We start from the raw sequence: 22,031 nt of genomic DNA on the forward strand, positions 1-22,031 counted from the left end.
ATGGGTTTCCGTTCACAAATTCACACTTCCGAATTTGTGAACCGAAAATACGCTTGAAGATTTCCGCCAGACGAATGGCGTTGCTCGTTCTTCAGGCAGAAAATCTCGCAGAACACATTGCAGTCTATTGGAGACTACAGTGCCCGCCCGGTATTAGCGCCGACTGGTTCAGTCGGCGCTGGCTGCACTCGGAATCTCTGGGCGGAAATTTTCTGCCTGGAGATTCCGCAGTGTGAACCTAGCCTTACAGTTACAGTCACCGGCAGATCAGCCAGGTATTGTGGCAGCAGTGGTGGCCGCTAAAGTAGACATATTTTATTTGTGAATAAAAATAAAATTTATTTGGAATATCCATTTTCCTTACAAGCAGAGAGCTTCAAAGTTAGAAAAATGCTATATTTTCATGAAATTTGGGGATTTTTCACCAAGAAAGGATGCAAGTAATGCCGAAAATTTACTACCAAAATAAAGTAGAATATGTCACGAAAAAATAATCTAAGAATCAGAATATTCGGTAAAAGCGTTTTAGAGTTATTAACGCTTAAAGTGACGGTGGTCAGAATTGCGAAAAAGGGCTCAGTCCTTAACCTCTTCAGGACGCAGGGCGTATGGATACGCCCTGCATTCCAAGTCCTAAAGGCCGCAGAGCGTATCCATACGCCCGTGGGAATTCCGGTCCCCACCGCTAGCCGGTTGGGGACCGGAGCCGGATGCCTGCTGAAATCGTTCAACAGGCATCCCGGCATATCGCCCAGGGGGGTCATTATGCCCCCCCCCCCCCATGTCGGCGATGGCCGCAGATCGCTGGACAATTCAGTCCAGCGATCTGCGGCGATTCCGGGTCAATCGGGTCTCCAGTGTTACTGGCTGATCGGGGGCGTCTCTGACGGCCCCGAACAGCCATAGCCTGCAGGGGTGAGGTGGCACTGGTGCCACCTCACGATCGCCCTGATTCGTCGGCTGGTTTACCGTCCGACCAATCAGGGCGCCTGCTGCGGGTGTCACTCCCGCAAACCGCTCCGTCCCTCTTCCGGAGGACGTGAGCGGGTGCGGGAAGAAGACCCCGGGTGCTGGGGACCCCGATCCCCGGCGTCCCTGTTGGGATCGGGCCCCAGGAGCGACGGCTGCGGCGAGGGACTGACCTGCAGCGGAGCAGCAGCAGGAGGTGAGTGACAGCCTCCTGATGTTGCTTAGCAACAGCTCCCAGCATGCAAAAAGGGCATGCTGAGAGCTGTAGTTATGCAACAGCAGTAGGCAGACCACCACAACTCCCAGCATTCCCTTATGGGCATGCTGGGACTTATAGTTTTGCAACAGCTGGAGGCACATTTTTTTTATGGGAAAGTGTACCTTCAGCTGTTGTATAACTACAACTCCCAGCTTGCACAAACAGCTAAAGTGCATGCTGGGAGTTGTAGTGGTGCATCTGCTGGTTGCATAACTACAACTCCCAGCATGCCCGTTGGCTGTTGGTGACTGCTGAGAGTTGTAGTTTTGCAACAGCTGAAGGCACACTGGTTGTGAAACTCAGTTTTTTTTACCTAACTCAGTGTTTCACGACCGGTGTGCCTCCAGCTGTTGCAAACTACAACTCCCAGCATGCACCATATATGCTGGGAGTTGTAGTTTTGCAACAGCTGGAGGCACACTGGTTGTGAAACACTGAGTAAGGTCAAACTCAGTGATACATAACCAGTGTGCCTACAGCTGTTGCAAAACTAAAACTCTCAGCATGTACAGTCTGTCAGCGCATGCTGGGAGTTGTAGTTTTGCAACAGCTGGATGCCCCCCCCCCCCAATGTGAATGTACAGGGTACACTCACATGGGTGGAGGTTTACAGTAAGTATCTGGCTGCAAGTTTGAGCTGCGGCAAATTTTCTGCCGCAGCTCAAACTGCCAGCGAGAAACTACTGTGAACCCCCGCCCGTGCGACTGTACCCTAAAAACACTACACTACACTAACACAAAATAAAATAAAAAGTGAAAAACACTACATATACACATACCCCTACACAGCCCCCCTCCCCTCCCCAGTAAAAATGAAAAACGTCTGGTTCACCACTGTTTCCAAAACGGAGCCTCCAGCTGTTGCAGAACAACAACTCCCAGTATTGTTGGACAGCCGTTGACTATCCAAGCATGCTGGGAGTTTTGCAACAGCTCGAGGCACCCTGTTTGGGAATCACTGGCATAGAATACCCCTATGTCCACCCCTATGCAATCCCTAATTTAGGCCTCAAATTGGCATGGCGCTCTCACTTGGGAGCCCTGTCGTATTTCAAGGCAACAGTTTAGGGTCACATATGGGGTATCGCCGTACTCGGGAGAAATTGTGTTACAAATTTTGGGGGGTATTTTCTGCTTTTACCCTTTTTAAAAATCAAAAATTTGGGGGAAAACAAGCATTTTAGGTAAAAAAAAATATTTTTTTTTACATATGCAAAAGTCGTGAAACACCTGTGGGGTATAAAGGTTCACTTAACCCCTTGTTATGTTCACCCAGGGGTCTAGTTTCCAAAATGGTATGCCATGTGTTTTTTTTTTTTTTGCTGTCCTGGCACCATAGGGGCTTCCTAAATGCGACATGCCCCCCGAGCAAAATTTGGTCTCAAAAAGCCAAATATGACTCCTTCTCTTCTGAGCATTGTAGTTCGCCCGTAGTGCACTTCAGGCCAACTTATGGTGTACCTCCATACTCAGAAGAGATGGGGTTACAAATTTGGGGGGGTATTTTCTGCTATTAACCCTTGCAAAAATGTGAAATTTGGGGGGAAACACATTTTTGTGAAATTTTTTTATTTATTTTTTGACGTATGCAAAAGTCGTGAAACACCTGTGGGGTATTAAGGCTCACATTATTCCTTGTTACATTCCTCAAGGGGTCTAGTTTCCAAAATGGTATGCCATGTGTTTTTTTTTTTGCTGTTCTGGCACCATAGAGGCTTCCTAAATGCAACATGCCCCCCAAAAACCATTTCAGAAAAACGTACTCTCCAAAATCCCCTTGTCGCTCCTTCGCTTCTGAGCCCTCTACTGCGCCCGCCGAACACTTAACATAGACAAATGAGGTATGTCCTTACTCGAAAGAAATTGGGCTACAAATATAAGTATACATTTTCTCCTGTTACCCCTTGTAAAAATTCAAAAATTGGGTCTACAAGAACATGCCAGTGTAAAAGGAAGATTGTGAATTTTCTCCTTCACTTTGCTGCTATTCCTGTGAAACACCTAAAGGGTTAAAACGCTGACTGAATGTCATTTTGAATACTTTGGGGGGTGGTATTTATAATGGGGTCATTTGTGGGGTATTTCTAATATGAAGACCCTTCAAATCCACTTCAAACCGGAACTGGTCCCTGAAAAAAAGCGAGTTTCAAAATTTTGTGAAAAATTGGAAAATTGCTGCTGAACTTTGAAGCCCTCTGGTGTCTTCCAAAAGTAAAAACACGTCAATTTTATGATGCAAACATAAAGTAGACATATTGTATATGTGATTCAAAAAAATATATATTTTGAATATCCATTTTCCTTACAAGCAGAGAGCTTCAAAGTTAGAAAAAAGCGAAATTTTCATTTTTTTTCATCAAATTTGGGGATTTTTCACCAAGAAAGGATGCAAGTTACCACTAAATTTTACCACTATGTTAAAGTAGAATATGTAAGGAAAAAACAGTCCCGGAATCAGATTGATAACTAAAAGCATTCCAGAGTTATTAATGTTTAAAGTGACAGTGGTCAGAATTGCAAAAAAGGGCTCAGTCCTTAAAGGAGTACTCTAGTCCAGAGTATTCCTGCTCCGTTCTGCCCGGGCTGCAAAATAAAGGAAAATGAACCCTCACTCACCTCCCTGGATTCCCGCGGAGCGCCACTACAGCTGTTCGGTCCTCCGGTCCATCTCCTTCATACTTCCTGGTGTAACGAAGTGTCACATGGCGCTCAGCCTATCGCCGGCCGAGGCTGAACATCGCGGTGGCCGGCGATAGGCTGAGCGCCATGTGACGCTTCGTTACACCCAGAAGTATGAAGAGGATGGACCGGAGGATCGAACAGCTGTAGTGGCGCTCCGCGGGAACCCAGGGAGGTGAGTGAGGGTTCATTTTCATTTATTTTGCAGCCCGGGCAGAACGGAGCAAGAATACTCTGGACTAGAGTACTCCTTTAAAGTGAAAAAGGGCTCAGTCCTTAAGGGGTTAAGGGACTTTCTATTTTTTTCCTCCTCACCTTCTTATAGCTATAATACTTTAAATTTTCAACCTTCAAACCCATATGGGGCTTGTTGTTTTTTGTGCCACCAATTTTACTCTGTAATGACATCAATCATGCTGCCATGAAATATACAGTGAAGAAAAACCCGCCATTTTGCAACTTTTGGGTGCTTCCGTTTATTCCCAATGCCCTTTTCATTAAAAATTACATTATTTTTATTCTTTAGTTCCATACGATTTCAACAGTAACCAATTTTTATAGGCTTTGTTTTATTTTACTACTTTATAAAAAAAACTTTTTGTACAAAAAGTAGTATACTTAAAATCATCCTCTTCTGACCCCTATAACTTTAGAATTTTTCCATATACTGAAATGTGTGAGGGGTTACCTTTTGCGCTTTGATCTGATCTAGTTTTTATTGGTACCATTTTTGTTTTGATGGGACTTTTCAATGGCTTTTTATTTATTTTTTATGATATAAAATGACAAAAAATTAGCAATTGTGGACTTTGGTATATTTTAACAATTATGCCATTGACCATGCGGGTTAATTAACCCCTTAAGGACTCAGGGTTTTTCCATTTTTGCACTTTCGTTTTTTCCTCCTTACCTTTAAAAATTCATAACCCTTTCAATTTTGTACGTAAAAATCCATATGATGGCTTATTTTTTGCGCCACCAATTCTTTTTTGTAATGACATCAGTCATTTTACCCAAAAATCTACTGTGCAATGGAAAAAAAATCATTGTGCCACAAAATTGAAGAAAAAATGCCATTTTGTAATTTTTGGGGGCTTCCGTTTCTACATAGTACATTTTTATGTAAAAATGACACCTCCTTTTATTCTGTAGGTCCATACAATTAAAATGATACCCTACTTATATAGGTTGATTTTGTATTACTTCTGAAAAAAATCATAACTACATGCAGGAAAATGTATACGTTTAAAATTGTCATCTTCTGACCCCTATAACTTTTTTATTTTTCCGCGTATGGGGCAGTATAAGGGCTCATTTTTGCGCTGTTTGCACAGTTTTTAGCAGTACCATTTTTTTTATTGATTGGACTTATTGATTGCTTTTTATTCATTTTTTCATGATATAAAAAGTGGCCAAAAATACACTATTTTGGACTTTTGAATTTTTTTGCATGTACACCATTGGGGTTAAATGATCTTTATTCACTTTTTCCCCCCCTTTTTTTCTTTGCAGTGTAATAGCTCCCATAGGGGGCTATAACACTGCACACACTGATCAATGGTTTCTCATAGGAAACCATTGATCGATGATTCTGCCGCTTGACTGCTCATGCCTGGATCTCACAACAGAATCGAACAACAGGAGGCAAGGTAAGGGACCCTCCTGCTGTCCTAGAGCTGTTCGGGATGCCATGAGTTCGCCGCGGCGATCCCAAACAGCCCCCTGAGCTAACGGCATTGTTTTACTTTCACTTTAGACGTGGCGATCAACTTTGAACACCACGTCTAAAGGGTTAATACCGTGCGGCACCACAATCAGTGCCGCGTGCTATTAGCCACGGGTCTTGGCTGTTGTTAGAGGCCGGGCCTGGCCACGCTGTGGCCCCGCGTTATAGAACAGGAGTGGACTCAGGATGTACAGGTAGCCCTGAGTCCTTAAGGAGTTAACATTATATTGTAATAGTTTGGACATTTATTTATTGATTCTTATATTATTTCATTTAAAAAAATGGGAAAAGGGGGTATGTGGTGGGTGTGTTAAATGCAGTGTGTGTGAATTATATATTGCAGTGTTTTCCAATGTATCTCCACCTGTTGCAAAACTACAACTCCCAGCATGCCAAGACAGCGGTCAGCTCTCCAGGCATGCTGGGAGTTGTAATTTAGTAACAACTGGAGACACACTGTTTGGAAAACACAGATATAATTATTTGTGTGTGTGTGTGTGTACTATTGATTACCTTTTCATGATAAACACATTCAGAAACAGGAACTTCTATATAGGAACTTCTTCCTATGTCTCTATAGCACAGCAACCAGGCTCCTCCCACCCATGTGACTGATTACATGGTAATGACATCACCAAAGGTCCTTTGCCATCCCATACACAGTACGCGTACGTCATGACACCCTGGTACTTAAGGACCCATGATATACGCGTACGTCATGGTGAATTCCGGTCCCCGCCGCGCTCCGGGCGGGGATCGGATGGGGATGCCTGCTCAAATCATTCAGCAGGCATCCCGTACAAATGCCCAGGGGGGGTCATTAGACCCCCTCCATGTCGGCGATCGCAGAAAATCGCAGGTGAATTTACACCTGCGATTTGCTGCGATTACGGTGATGTGGGTCACATGTGTGTGGGATACACCCCCAATCACCCACTGTATCTATGGGGAGGTGGAAATTTCGTCACCCCGCCCCAGGAGCGCTGCTATTGGCTGGACGATCGTTCAGCCATTAGCAGCCGGCAGGGGAGGGGTTAACGGCATCTTCCCGCAGCTCTGCCGGCTGGCTGAGTTCAGTCAGAGCTGCTGGAGGAAGCCAGGGACCCCCCCCCCCCCTCTCTGCCGAGATCGGAGCCCCCTTAGGAGATAAGAAGCCCCTATAGACCAGGGAAAGGTAGGAGTAAAAAAAAAAAGTTAAAAAAACGTATCCCCCCCCCCCGATAGGTCCCCAAGGGTCCGCTGCAATTTTTCAGCGTTACCCTTGCCCTATTAGGGGTTCAGGGCACTGCATTTGGCCCCCCATTTTTTTTTTGGCCGCAGCACTTCCTCCCCCCCATACAGTTAAAGTCACACCAAGCACACACACTACATACTCCCCCCTCTCCCCCCGATACCGCCACCCCCACCAGCGCAGAAAAAGGCGATGGCTCGTCAGGTATTTTCGGCAGCGGAGGCATACGCTTTTTGTGCCTCCGACTCTAAATCTGCCAGTGAGGACGATGAAGATCCTACATTCCTGTGTTCTTCATCATCCTCCTCATCATCTAACAGTAATGATGAGTCCCCTGTACAGTGGCGGAGAGGCGAGGAGAGCACCTCCAGGCAAGGCCACGTACCCCCCCCATGTAAGTGGCCAGTGGCCGGCATTAGTACGAGCGACAATGCCGCTCGTACCAGGAGTCCGACCCCCACAGACAAGTTTACTGGGGCCCCCTTCCGGTGAACCTGTCTGGAGACCCCCAGAGGCTTATCAGCCACGGATTCCGGAGTTTGTTGGCGACTCCGGAATCCGGATTGACACGGACGAGTTCACTGAAATTGACTATTTCAGTTATTTTTTCAGTGACGGCTTTGTTAATCACATGGTGGAGCAGACGAATCTGTACGCTCAACAGTTCATCGCCCACCACCCTGATTCTTTTTTGGCCAGGTCCAATGAATGGTGCGCCATTGATGCAGCAGAAATTAGGAAATTTTTGGGCCTCTTGCTGCATATGGGCCTGGTCAAAAAGCCAAGTGTCAGGCAGTACTGGAGCAGGGACATCCTCCCGCTTTACAGTATGGTCATGACACGGAAGCGGTTCAAGGCCATTTGGAAATGCCTCCATTACACTGATAATGCAGCATGTCCCCCCGAAGTGATCCCGCCTATGACCGGCTTTAAAAAGTGAGGCCGGTCATCGATCACTTTGGGGCCAAATTTTTGGAGGCCTACGTACCGCTCAGGGAGCACTTAGTCGATGAGTCTCATCAGTTTTAAGGGAAGACTAATCTTCCGCCAGTATATTCCCTCGAAGCTGGTGCAGTATGGCGTAAAGCTCTATAAACTTTGTGAGAGTACCTCCGGGTACACTTACAAGTTTAGAGTATATGAGGGACGAGATTCCCGTATTGAACCCCCAGATTGTTCCCCCACTCTGGGTGTTAGCGGGAAACTCGTTTGGGACCTTGTGCACCCATTGCTGGATAAGGGTTACCAGGTGTACGTGGACAACTTTTATACCAGCATCCCTCTTTTCACATCCCTTGCCGCCAGATCCACGTCTGCTTTTGGGATTGTGCGGAAATACCAGAGAGTCCTCCCTCTAAATTTGATCCAGACACCTATTCCCAAGGGTGAGTCTCGTGCCCTTACCCATGAAAACCTGTTGCTGGTCAAGTATAAGGATAAGAGGGATGTCCTTATGCTGACCACTATTCATGGTAACGGCTCACCTGTCCCTGTGCGAGGTACCACAACACCGGTCCTCAAGCCCGGTTGTATTCTGGACTAAAATCAATATATGGGGGGAGTTGATCTTTCTGATCAAGTCCTCAAGCCATACATGGCCATGCACAAAACACGGGTATGGTACAAAAAAGTTGCGGTCTACTTGGTAAAGGTTGCCATGTACAACTCTTTTGTACTGTCCCAGCATGCTGGCAACACAGGGACATTCCTCCAGTTCCAAGAAGAAGTCCTAAAGGTCCTGATCTTTGGCGACCGGGAAAGAGCAGGCCGGACTTCCCAAGGAACTGAAGTTATAGTTGCCAGGATCGTCCCAGGCCAACACTTTCCAGGTGAAGTCCCCCACACTGGAAAGAAGGGACTATCCCAGAAAAGATGCAGAGTGTTACAAAAGGGGGATTCGGAAGGACACCACCACTCAATGTGACACTTGCCCCGATCATCTGGGCCTCTGCATTAAAAACTGCTTCAGGGAGTATCACACTTCCATGGAGTACTAAATTTTCCCTTTTCATTTTAATTTTCCATAATTTGACCCCAATGTACCAAGTCCAGAGTACATTCCAAGTTTTAACTCCATAAACCACTAAATTGCCCAAAATAATGTTTCATCTAAAAAAAAAAAAAAAAAAAAAAAGACCTCTGGGGGGTATTTAAAAAAAAAAAAAAAATCGGGGACTTTTTATGTTGCCTCAAATGCGCAGCACTCTCTCTTCACCTTAGTGGGGTGCGCATTTGAGGTAACAGAATAGGGATGGCCACACACATCACATTCCCAGAATGATGATTCAGAGCATAGGGTTTGGGGTGGGCATATTTTTAAATTTTGGCTATGCTCTGGGTCATCATTCTGGGAACATAACCTGTTTTATAATTTTATGCCACACTGTACCCCATTTTAGTTATTTAGTGTACCCCAGTCATTTACCCCATGTAATGCCCCTTGAGGGGGGGTCCCACTGGTCCTGCTCCATACATAGGCAGTAATGCAAAGCTCAAGGCCCTGACTGATCTCCTGCACCTCTGAGACCGGTGTGCACGTTGTTTATGCCAAGATATGAGGTATGTCCTTACTCCAAAGAAATGTATTTACAAATTTACAATGACATTTTCTCCTAATACCACTTGTGAAAATTAAAAATTTGGGGTAACCCCAGCATTTTAGAGTAAAAAAAATCTAATTCTTCCTTTTCACATCCCACTTAATGAACATTTATCAAACACCTGTGGGGTGTTAAGGCTCACTGTACCCCTTGTTACGTTCCTTGAGGGGTGTAGTTTCCAAAATAGTATGCCATGCAGTTTTTTTTTTTGCTGTCCTCGCACCATAGGGGCTTCCTAAATGCAACATTCCCCCCAAAAACCATTTCAGCAAAATTTGCTTTGCAAAAGCCAAATGTGACGACTTCTCTTCTGAGGATTGTAGTGTGCCAGCAGAGCACCTGATGTCCACACATGAGGTATTGCCATACTCAGGAGAAAATGCCCCCCAAAATTTGTAACCCCATCTCTTCTATTACCCCTTGTAAAATTTGGCAGAAAACCAGCAATTTAGTAAAAAAAAATCTAATTCTTCCTTTTCACATCCCACTTAATGAACATGTATCAAACACCTGTGGGGTGTTAAGGCTCACTGTACCCCTTGTTACATTCCTTGAGGGGTGTAGTTTCCACAATAGTATGCCATGTGGGTTTTTTTTATTTTATTTTTTTTGCTGTCCTGGCACCATAGGGGCTTCCTAAATGGGACATGCCCCCCAAAAACCATTTTAGAAAAATTTGCTTTGCAAAAGCCAAATATGACTCCTTCTCCTCTGAGCATTGTAGTGCGCCAGCAGAGCACTTGACATCCACACATGGGGTATTTCCATACTCAAGAGATGGGGTTACAAATTTTGGAGGAAAACTAGCATTTTAGTAAAAAAAATAATAATTTACACATCCAACTTTAACAAAAAGTTGTGAAACACCCGTGGGGTGTTAAGGCTCACTGGACCCCTTGTTACGTTTCTTGAGGGGTGTAGTTTCCAAAATAGTATGCCATGTGTTTTTTTTTTTTGCTCTTCTGGCACCATAAGGGCTTCCTAAATCCCAGTGTCGCTCCTTCCCTTCTGAGCCCTCTACTGCGCCTGCCGAACACTTGACATACACATAAGGTATTTCCTTACTCGAGAGAAATTGGGTTAAAAATTTTAGGAAGATTTCTCTCCTTTTACCCCTTGTAAAAATTCAATAACTGGGTCTACAAGAACATGCCAGTGCAAAAAATGAAGATTTAGAATTTTCTCCTTCAATTTGCTGCTATTCCTGTGAAACACCTAAAGGGTTAACAAACCTTTTGAATGTCATTTTGAATACTTTGAGGGTGCAGTTTTTTTTTTATAATGGGGTCATTTGTGGGGTATGTCTAATAAGAAGAAGGCCCTTCAAATCCACTTCAAAACAGAACTGGTCCCTGAAAAATTTCGATTTTGAAAATTTTGTGAAAAATTGGAAAATTGCTGCTATACTTTGAAGCCCTCTGATGTCTTCCAAAAGTAAAAACATGTCAACTTTATGATGGAAACATAAAGTAGAAATATTGTATATGTGAATCCATATATAATTTATTTGGAATATTAATTTTCCTTCTAAGCAGAGAGCTTCAAAGTTAAAAAAAAATGCAAAATTTAAAATGTTTTCATAACATTTTGGAATTTTTCACCAAGAAATTATGCAAGTATCGACAACATTTTACCACTAACATAAAGTAGAATAAAGTCACGAAAAAACAGTCTCGGAATCAGAATGAAAGGTAAAAGCATCCCAGAGTTATTAATGCTTAAAGTGACAGTGGTCAGATGTGCAAAAAATGGCCGGGTCCTACAGTGAAAATTGTCCGGGTCCTTAAGGGGTTAAAGAGTGGTCTTCTGCTTCTGTGCTGGTGGTGCAGCGGGGGCCACTTACTGGGGTACTGGCTGTACCCCCCTGATGGTGGCCCTGTTTGTACCACATGTGTTGTATCCAATTAAATGTACCTAAGGTGTATGTATGTATATGAATATATATGCACTTTTTGTATTTGGATTATGCTTGATAAAGGCTACTGCTGCCGAAACATTGCATTTGTTGTGGGGACCAGGACTTTGACCATATATACACACACTTATGTATATAGCACTGGTCATTAAGCGGTTAAAGTGTACCTCCGGCGACAAGATATCTTTTAAAAATTTCAAGCATATTTGCTGGACATCCCATGCATGGGAAATACGGCAAATACGGCTCCTGATCACTTTAGGCTACAAAAGTGCCAGGAATTTTAAAAAGATATTCTGCCACCAGGAACATTAAGGTACACTTTAAAGGGGTTGTGCAGCGAAAATGTAACTCATCTCCTATCCACAGGATAGGGAAAAAGTTTCAGATCATGAGGATTCGATCGATGGAACCCCCGAGATCTCTTGCACGGTCCCTGGCTCTCTGAGAGGAGCGCGTGCTGGGGGCACGCCAGACATGCCAGACTCGGGTCTCTTTGGTGCTCCCATAGAGAATGGAGTACATATCGTCCTCAGCACATGCTCCTCTCTGAAAGCTGGAGCCTGTGCAGGAGATCGTGGGGGATCCCAGTCATTGGACATTTCCCAGTCCCCTCCCACGATATCTGACACTTATTCCCTATCCTGTGGATAGGGGATACGTTTCTTTGTGCTGCACAACCCCTTTAAGTCTGTGATTAATCAGTAGTAGCATGAATCTAGGTTTACACCTGTATCTGCATTTCTCTATCGGCTCCATTGGGAGGACACAGACCATGGGTGTATGCTTCTGTCTCTAGGAGGTATGACACTATGGCAACAAAAAAAGTCGGCTCCTCCCAGCAGGATATACCCGCCTCCGGGCCCTGAGCTAATCAGTTTTAGCTTAGTGTCTGAAGGAGGTGGACATGGACTGAAATTGTCCAGACCAGGTCTTATGTTTTATTATTTTATTAGTTAGGGATGTGTTAGTTTTTTATTCCTTTTTCTTTCATGTTTTCAGGTGGGAACTGCGGCTCACTGTTTCCCCATTGCGATTGAGGGGGCACAGACATTGCGTATATGTGCTGTTAACCCCCTCTCGCCAACGGTCAGCGCCTGGGGTTGTACCTCATGGGTCCGGGTCCCCCTATTCCCTGCTCGCCTCTCTCGCACATGGTAGCTCGGCGTGATGCAGGTGACAGAAAGCTGACTGAAGTCTTCACAGAAGACTCCATTAGGTAAGTTCTTCTGTCAGAGGCGGGTATATATTCCCTTGCAACCTCTACACACTTGCAACCACTGTAGACCCTCAGTTTTTGGCCCACCTTTCAGGGTCTACTTGGGCTGGCCTGGACAAGGGGCTTTATCTTTATTTCTGGAGCGAGCAGTGGCATTTTTGGATTAAGGGGCTCAGTTTATTTAAGCTTGTGTGTGTGTGCTTTTACTTATGCGTCTGATAGCCGCAGCGTTTATACTGTACGGGCGCATGAAGCGCCGAATTTCTTTCACTTTCGGCAGCAGTCTGCTGCCGGCGAATAAGAGTCTCGCCCGCTCACTTCCCCACGAGCGCATATGCAGACAACATGTGCGCTCGGGGCAAGGAGCGGGCGCCATTACTTTGTTTCTTCTTCGCGGCCGGGGCGCTATAGCTCCGCCCACAGGGCCGCCGGAGCTTATAGCAGGCACGAATTGTCCTCCAATCAGCGCTGTGCGTGCGATTGTAGGTGGCAGGGGCCAATCAGCAGTGCCCCTGCTCCAGGCACGCCCCTCTCTGGCCCTCTCTCTTGATTTTTTCTCCCTCTATCTACACTAGAGCGGAGTTCTCCTCACAGCAGCTGCCCTGGGGACACAGACTCGGATGAGAGAGTTTTCTTTTCATTATGTCCGTACCCAGAACTGTTCCCTCCATCTAAACAGTCAACTGGAGAGTTAGTTTCCTATTTTGTCTGTAAGAGCTGTAGTTAAAAAATGCCTGGTTCTGCTGAATCCACTTGCTCTGCCTGCTCCACTGCTCCTGGCCCCTGGCACCTCCAGATGCTCTCTCAGTCCAGGTGGATTCGGCCGCCCCTCCAGCCTGTGTTTCTTCCCTATCCCAGTATATGGCTGACTTGACTCAAGTCTCCCGTTCGGTGGCTGAGGCCTCAGGTGACGTGGTGTCTGCCTTGAAGAGGTCTGCCCTGCGCCGGCCCTCTAAAGGGTCCCACTCCTCTTCTCCACCTGCTTCACGCTCTCACAAGCGTACTAGGGGTGCTTCTTCTGACTCTTCCATTGAGTCTTCAAGTAGATGTGGGTGCTCCCCTCGTGGGTCCTGCCCCCCCGTGTCATCTGGTCACAAACGTCACTCCTCCAGAGGACGTTCCCGGAATCGCCGCTCTGCCTCGCCAGAGCTGCGTGCCCGATCAGGGTCGCCCCCCTCCAGGGCTGCCTCCACTCATTCACATTCTCTTGGTGAACTGGCGGATGAAGCTTCCGAATTGGCATCTGACTCAGGACTGCTGGTTGCGGCCCTAAGAGACACCTTTCACTTAGAGGACCCAGGATCTTCGGACGTGACTCCTGAAGTATCCTCTCGTCGTGCTAAACCAGCACCTCAAATGTTCAGCTCTCACGCTGAATTTGACACCCTTCTGGAATCTGCATGGAGACATCCGGACAAGAGGTTCCCGGGAATGAAGAAGGTTCAAGTGCGTTATCCATTCACCAAGGACCTTGTCTCAAAGGTGGTTTCCCCTCCCTCGGTGGATCCACCAGTTTCTCGCCTCTCTAAGGCTACTACACTGCCGCTAGCAGACGTGGCTGCCTTCAAGGATCCAACGGACAAGAAAGTGGAGTCTCTCTCGATGGGACAGATCTCCTCTGTCTCTCGATCGCAAGATTGCTCTCCCTTGTCGGATCCGTCAGTCTCTGCTCTGGTGGCTCCGCTCCCCCCTTCTTCTTCAGGGGCGATCATTTCTTCCCCTCTACTGGCAGGTGGTTACAACAGATGCCAGTCTGTCGGGCTGGGGCGGTGCATTCAGGGAATGGACGGTTCAAGGCCTCTGGTCTCCCCGGGAAGCCCTTCTTCCGATAAACATCTTGGAACTGAGGGTGATTCTTCTTTGTCTTCTTCATTGGGAGTCCCTGCTTCAGACCCACCCCGTCTGCGTCCAGTCGGACAACGCCACGGCCGTAGCTTACATCAATCGGCAAGGCGGCACTTGCAGCTTGGCAGCCATGGCAGAGGTGACAAAGATTCTCCTCTGGGTGGAAAACAAGGTTCCGGCCATTTCGGCGATTCACATTCCGGGTGTGCTCAACTGGGAAGTGGACTTCCTCAGTCGGTCCTCAGCTGACCCCAGCGAGTGGTCTCTACATCCGTCTTCGTGCAGATCTGCGACCTCTGGGGCATTCCAGACATGGACCTCTTCACGTCTCAGCACAATCGGAAGATTCTTCCATTTGTGTCAAAGTCCCGGGACCCCCTGGCTCTAGCCGTGGATGCCCTAGTGATTCCTTGGGCTGGGTTTGCCCTGCCCTATCTGTTCCCTCCCCTTCCGCTCCTTCCCAGGGTTTTGAGGAAGCTCCCAAGCGGAGGACGTTCCCGCCATACTGGTAGCTCCAGATTGGCCCTGAAGGACGTGGTACACCGACTTGGTCAGGCTCCTGGACGACGCTCCATTGCGCCTTCCACTTTGTCCGGACCTGCTGTCTCAGGGTGCTCTTTGCCACCCCAATTTACAGTCGCTGCATTTGGCGGCGTGGCGGTTGAGACCGCGGTTTTGAGAGCCTGCGGTTTCTCTTCCCAAGTCATTCGCACCATGCTCAGGGCTCGTAAGCCCTCCTCTGCGAAAATTTACCACCGTACCTGGCGGTCTTATTTTTGTTGGTGTGAAGCTCAGGCCTTGTCTCCTGTTACTTTTTCCGTTCCCCGTCTTCTCTCCTTCTTGCAGTCGGGATTGGAACTGGGGTTGTCTCTCAGTTCCCTTAAGGGTCAGGTTTCGGCCCTTTCTATTCTTTTTCAGTGTCATCTGGCTTCTAATTCTCATGTCCGGACCTTCCTTCAAGGAGTGGCGCACGCTGCCCCTCCTTATCGGTCACCTTCTGCCCCTTAGGACTTAAATCTGGTTCTGGGTGTCCTCCAAGGTGACCCCTTTGAACCCCTTAGGGAGGGGTCCCTGTGCCTCCTTTCTTGGAAAGTGGCATTTCTTATTGCTATCACCTCCATTCGGAGAGTGTCTGAATTGGCAGCTCTCTCCTGCCATTCTCCATTTCTGGTGATTCACCAGGACAAGGTTGTCTTCCGGACAGATCCTTCCTTTTTGCCTAAGGTTGTTTCGGCCTTTCATCTCAATGAGGACATTGTCCTTCCGTCCTTTTGTCCCGCTCCTTCTCATCCTAAGGAGCTACACAAACTGGATGTGGTTCGGGCTGTTAGGTCCTACCTCTATCACTTCTGCGTTTTGTCAGTGCGATTCCTTTTTCGTTCTTACGGAAGGTTGTCGTAAGGGACAACCTGCTTCCAAGGCCACCATTTCTCGGTGGATCTGGTCTGCCATTTCGGAAGCCTATCCCTTCAGGATTCTACCCGTTCTGTTGGTGCATCCTGGGCTCTCCAGAACAAAGCCTCGGCCTTCCAGATTTGCAAAGCGGCTACCTGGTCGTCTTTGCACACTTTCTCGAGGTTCTACCGGGTTCATATCTTCGCATCGGCTGATGCTAGTCTGGGCCGTAAACTGCTGCAGGCGGCAGTGGAACAGCCGTCTGCCTGACTGATTATCTGCCCACCCAAGGGACGGCTTTGGTATGTCCCATGGTCTGTGTCCCCCAATGGAGCCGATAGAGAAAAGGAGATTTTTTTAATGCTTACCGTAAAATCTCTTTCTCGAAGGATCCATTGGGGGACACAGCTCCCGCCCTTTTGGGTTCCTCTTAGGTTCTCTGTCCGAGGGTGTGTTCAGTTATACTTTTTCTTCTGGTACTCGGACAGTTCGTGTTTTTTCCTTGACATGTCGGTCCTCTCCTATTGCTCTGGTACTAAAACTGATTAGCTCAGGGCCTGGAGGCGGGTATATCCTGCTGGGAGGAGACGACTTTTTTTGTTGCCATAGTGTCATACCTCCTAGAAACAGCAGCATGCACCCATGGTCTGTGTCCCCCCAATGGATCCTTCGAGAAAGGGATTTTACGGTAAGCATTTAAAAATCTCCTTTTTTCTGTTCTGTCCAAGGTTAGTAGGCAGTGCTTAATCCATTACATGATGGACTATTATTAGATCTGTTGGGTTTTCTACATGATGTCCATCATTTTCCTGGATAAAAGAGTAAATAGTATGCTGTACTGTTTTTTTTTGCAGAAAATTTGACAAAAGCTCTGACTTTAATGCGACTCTAACCTAAGATTATTCTAATCAGTTCGCTCATTTACATATGCTCACTAATGCTGTTGTAAAGGTAGCTGCACACTGGTTAGATTTAATCCTTCTGCAACATATTGTCATGCCACAAATTTAGGGTACGGCCCTGCATAATGGAAAATGCTGTGAATTTTTCACAGTGATTCTGCAGAAGCAAATCTCCCTGCAGATTTTATGGTTTGCAAAAATAAATCTAATTTTATTTAAAAATTAATTTTTGCAAGTTGCTATTAATCTGCAACAATTTCTAAGCTAAAATTGATTTCCCCAGTAAAATCAACTGTGAAAACCTGTAATTAATTCAAAAACTTTCTGGGACATAAATTGATAAGCTGTGGATTTATCTCCACCACAGGTCTATTACCTGCATGTTGCCAAAATCTCTGTAACTGTCCTAATTGCCTGAATGGGAACTGCAGAAGCTTGCTGCCAAAATAACCCTATTCAGGTGAATTGAACAGATTTAAGTTAGCGAAAAGCTAAGCACTCATCTTCCTCAAACTATACAACCCCCCCCCCGTCCCCCGTCCCCCCCCCCCCCCCCCCGTCTCTCACATTACGGAAGTGGGTAGGCCTAGGGCGGAATTTTGATGAGGCTCCCCACCTCCCCGCTTCAAATGTGTGCTGGAGCGCAGTGGTAAGGACCTTGTAAATAGGCAGAACAATAGAACAATGCAAATACCTAACATAATAATTTGTTATCCTTCATTTAAAGCTCTTTACCCACACTACAACCCAGTTTACTGGGTTTCGTGCAGGTGAACAGCTGTCAGGTTCTCTTTAAAGGTGGTATCCCACTATTTAAATTATTCTTAGCCATATGATAGGATATAACTAGCAGAATCGCGACGGTCTGAATAATGGGACCCCTAGCATTCATGAGAACTGATGCAAAATGTCTCATAGAAAGAACAGAGTACATGCATGGCTAACATGTGCCAATCAGTCATTCTCTATGGGGCTTCAAAACATTTCTTAGCTCAGCTCTCAGCAATGGTAGGCATAGAGAACGATTGGAGCACTGGCCGCACACTCCATTCATTCCTGGGACAATTTTCTCCCCATTCTTGAGACCGGTGGGTGTCTCCTTATTTATTTATTTATTTTATTGGAAAATGTGGAAGTTAGAATTTGAAGGTGAAACATGATGTGAACATATTACTAAAAGTATTGTTTACTCTTCTTTTCCTTTTTTGCAATTGCATCTTAAGACACTACAAACCAAGAACTACATCAGATGCAGGCACTTTTGGGATCTCGATTGGAACCACTTCAGAAGTCAAATATACTGTTAAGACAGCAACCACTGAAGGATTCTTTTCATTCTTATGATGATTACAGTTATACACCAATAGAGGATTTCAGTGAGTATGTACACCAGGTAGAAGATACCAGTGAATCAGAAAACAGTGCTGCTGCAGGTTCCAAAGGCTTTCCTTGGATTAAATCCTCTAGAAGGAGAAGGGAACTGTCTATCGGAGTGGCAGGCATTTGTTGCAAATGGGGCTGCACAAAAGCAGAGATCAGCACCCTGTGCTAAACTGCCAGATATAATGAGGTACTTCTAGATCTCGTCTACAGTGTATACAGACTTGGCAGTAGTGTGATCTACCCAAGTATTTCACATGCTTTGACTATACAGAATATTTTGGTTGACTGCTATTTGTACTTTAACCAAAGGCCTTTTTGTGGCTTGTTAATGTGACTTTTATTTGTTTTGTCAATAAATATTTTTTTGTTGTTTTGCTGTGGAACTTTTCTTGATCATTTTAGTAAATCTGTATATTGTTTGCATTTTATTTACACAATGGCCCTGATTTACTATTGTAAACCCCACATGTTTTGTCGGGTTGTGCACTAGAAATTCTGTCTGCGCCATAATAAAAAATAAAATAAAAAAAACGACTAGCTCTCCATTTTACTGAGAAAACCCGGAAAAGGGGTGTGGCTGCTGGAAAAAGGGCGCGTGTCCCTGACATTTTCACAAAAACTCAACATATTTACTAAGGTTTCCACAGAAAATTCTGTGGATTTGATCTGAGGAAAACCCGACAGATCAGAGGATGTGTAAAAAAATTAAATTAAACAAATGTAGGCAAAAGTGCAAAATGTAGGGAAACCTTAGTAAATACCGTGGAAAAAAAATTGTAGGGAATTAAAACCCACAAAGAAACCTACTCTACACTAAATTAGGGCCAATAGCTTCAGAACTTTACTAGTTACTTGTTTTATTTGGGTCCTAAAGAGGAAAAAAAAGAATTCCAATTTTTTAATTTCAATACTTTGATAAATCTGTATTTCAAGACTTAAAATACCGGTAGTTTTTCACAAATAACAATTTACCCTATTGTGATCTGTATACATAAAAATTACTTTCAAAGTTTGCCATCTAGTAGAAAAATTGTATATTTTAATTGTTCAGTTGAAGATAAGTTTATATCTCCATAGCCTCATGCATTAAAACTCAGTTTTTCACAAGTTCTGATATCTTGCTTAAATTGAATCATTAAATTTGAAATGTCAAATGAGGCAATAATTTGTTTCAGCTTTTATTTATTTCTATTTTAGCTTTTATTTCACATTTGAAGGGGCTCGGAAGTTTACATGTATTTGGTAGCTTTGCTAAATTGTCTAACTTTGGTCAAAAGTTTTAGGTAACATTCCATGAACTTCTCACAATACGTTGCAGGAATTTTGGCTTATTTTTCCTGACAGAACTTGTGCAACGGAGTCAGGTTTGTAGGCCTTGCTTACTCATTTTATTTCTGCCCATAAATTTTGTAAGGGATTTGGGTCAGGGCTTTGTGATGTCCACTTTGGAAGCATGCATGGGTTCATTGTCAATGTGGAAAACCCATTAAACTTCCACACTTATGTCTTCAGGTGTTGCTTCCAGGGGTGGGATTCAAATTTTTAACAAAAGTTTCCTATTTGGTGTAATGGACGCCCGTGGTGTATCGTGCTGTGGAAAATTATTTGGACTATGTTAATCAACTATACGAATTGCCACATGTGAAATTCACCCAAATATGGTACCCCACAAATGAAATTAAACCATTTACTGTACCCTACATGTGAAATAAATCCATATACTGTAACCTCACATGTGAAACTCACCCATATACAGTACCTCACATGTGAAATTCACCCATATACTGTACCCCGCTTCTAAAATTAACCCCATACTGTACCTCACATTTTACGTTAATCCATATATTGTACCTCACATATGAAATTAAGTTATATACTGGATCCCTACTGTACATAATATACTTAACTAATGTCCCGCATCAACTTCACTTCTGCCGCACTGTCCTCTGTCATCACGCCTGGCAGCTAAATACAGATGAAGGCAACGTAATTACTTAAATCACACTGCCTTTGTCCTGCAGGGAATGCCAAATCGTGGTTAAGGGTCACTAATAATTCAATTGTAAGCGTGTCTTTAGGATATGCTTACAATTGAATACAGGCAACTTAGGCAGGGAAGTGGTTTGGGGACCCAGCTTCTCCATACGTTGGTCACTAGGGGGCATTAGCCTCAGCTGCCACCTTTTCATGGGCCTTAGCGTTAACTGCCAGGACCAGAAAAACCTCTGATCCTGGCAGCTTAACTCCTTACAAGGGATCTGTGGGACTCTGACTGGTGACAGGATTGCTGGGTGCCGAAGAGTTTCTATGGCAGTATACATAATGCTGACAGGCATACTATGTCGCACTACAGTAATAGTGCAGTGTATTAGTGTATTATATGAGCAATCAGAAGGTTGCTAGTTATAGTCCCCTTATCGGACTAGTTAAAAAAAAAAAAAAAGCTCCTCCTTCAACTGTACATATTTGGTATTGCCGTGTCTGATACAACATCATAAAAATACCTCGGCGGCAGTGGGCGGTGATCGTCGACAGAAGAGGACGGTGCTGCAGCTCCCTGGATGCCCTTCGGCGATCAGTACATGCTGGGAGTTGTAGTTTTGCAACAGCTGGAGGCACACTGGTTGGAAAATACTGAGTTAGGTAACAGAACCTAACTGAAAGTTTTCCAACCAGTGTGCCTCCAGCTGTTGCAAAACTACAACTCCCAACATCCCATCCCAATGCTCAGAAGAGAAGGAGTCACATTTGGCTTTTGGAAAGCAAATTTTGCTGAAAAGGTTTTTGGGGGCATGTCGCCTTTAGGAAGCCCCTATGGTGCCAGAACAGCAAAAAAATAAATAACACATGGCATACTATTTTGGAAACTACACCTCACAAGGAATGTAACAAGGGGTACAGTGAGCCTTAACACCTCACAGGTGTTTGACGACTTTTTGTTAAAGTTGGAGGTATAAATGAAAAAAATATAGTTTTCACTAAAATGCTGATTTTTCCCCAAATTTTACACTTTTACAAGGGGTAATAGAAGAAATGGGGTTACAAATTGTGGGGGTCATTTTCTCCTGAGTATGGAAATACCCTATGTGTGGACGTCAAGTGCTCTGCTGGTGCACTACAATGCTCAGAAGAGGAGGAGCGCCATTGAGCTTTTAGAGAATTTGTTTGGAATGGAAGTCAGGGGCCATGTGCGTTTACAAAGCCCCCTGTGGTGCCAGAACATGTGACTTCATTTTGAAAACTACACCCCTCACAGAATTTAATAAGGGGTGAAGTGAGTATTTACACCCCACTGGTTTGACAGATCTTTGGAAGTGGGCTGTGCAAATGAAAAATTACACTTCATTTTCGCGGACCACTGTTCCAAAAATCTGTCAGACACCTGTGGGGCGTAAATGCTCACTGTACCTTATTACATTACGTGGGGGTGTAGTTTCCAAAATGGGGTCACAAGTGGAGGGGTCCATTGTTCTGTCACTATGGCCTCCAATTCTGGACAAATTTTGTCTCCAAAAGCCCAATGGCTTTTTTTTTTCCCCCCCATCCAACATTAATGAAAATTTGTCAGTACACGGTCTGTCAGTACATGCTGGGAGTTGTAGTTTTGAAACAGCTGGAGGTTTGCCCCCCATGTGAATGTACATTCACACGGGCGGGTTTACAGTGAGTTTCCTACCGCAAGGTTGAGCAGGAAACACTACATATACACCCCCTTACACTGCCCCCCCCCCCCCCCCCCCATAAAAATGAAAAATGTATCGTACGGCAGTGTTTCCAAAACCGAGCCTCCAGCTGTTGAAAAACAACAACTACCAGCATTTCCGGACAGCGACTGACTGTCCAGGCATGCTGGGAGTTTAGCAACAGCTGGAGGCACCCTGTTAGGGGTATTCCACGCCAATGATTCC

The 22,031-nt window shown here is 45.2% G+C and overlaps 1 protein-coding gene across 1 annotated transcript in view; it reads left to right on the top strand.

Annotated features, from left to right (window-relative positions):
• The window catches only part of RLN2 (relaxin 2), a 36,975-nt gene extending 17,828 nt beyond the window's left edge, over nucleotides 1–19,147 (top strand). The window contains exon 2 of the mRNA XM_056522128.1: nucleotides 17,964–19,147. Coding sequence (XP_056378103.1) covers nucleotides 17,964–18,292 — 329 coding nt within the window. The 3' untranslated portion in view covers nucleotides 18,293–19,147. The remainder of the gene's footprint in view (nucleotides 1–17,963) is intronic.
• Nucleotides 19,148–22,031: the final 2,884 nt, after the last annotated feature.

The sequence above is a fragment of the Hyla sarda genome, chromosome 1 (genome assembly GCF_029499605.1).
Source record: "Hyla sarda isolate aHylSar1 chromosome 1, aHylSar1.hap1, whole genome shotgun sequence".
NCBI lineage: Eukaryota > Metazoa > Chordata > Amphibia > Anura > Hylidae > Hyla > Hyla sarda.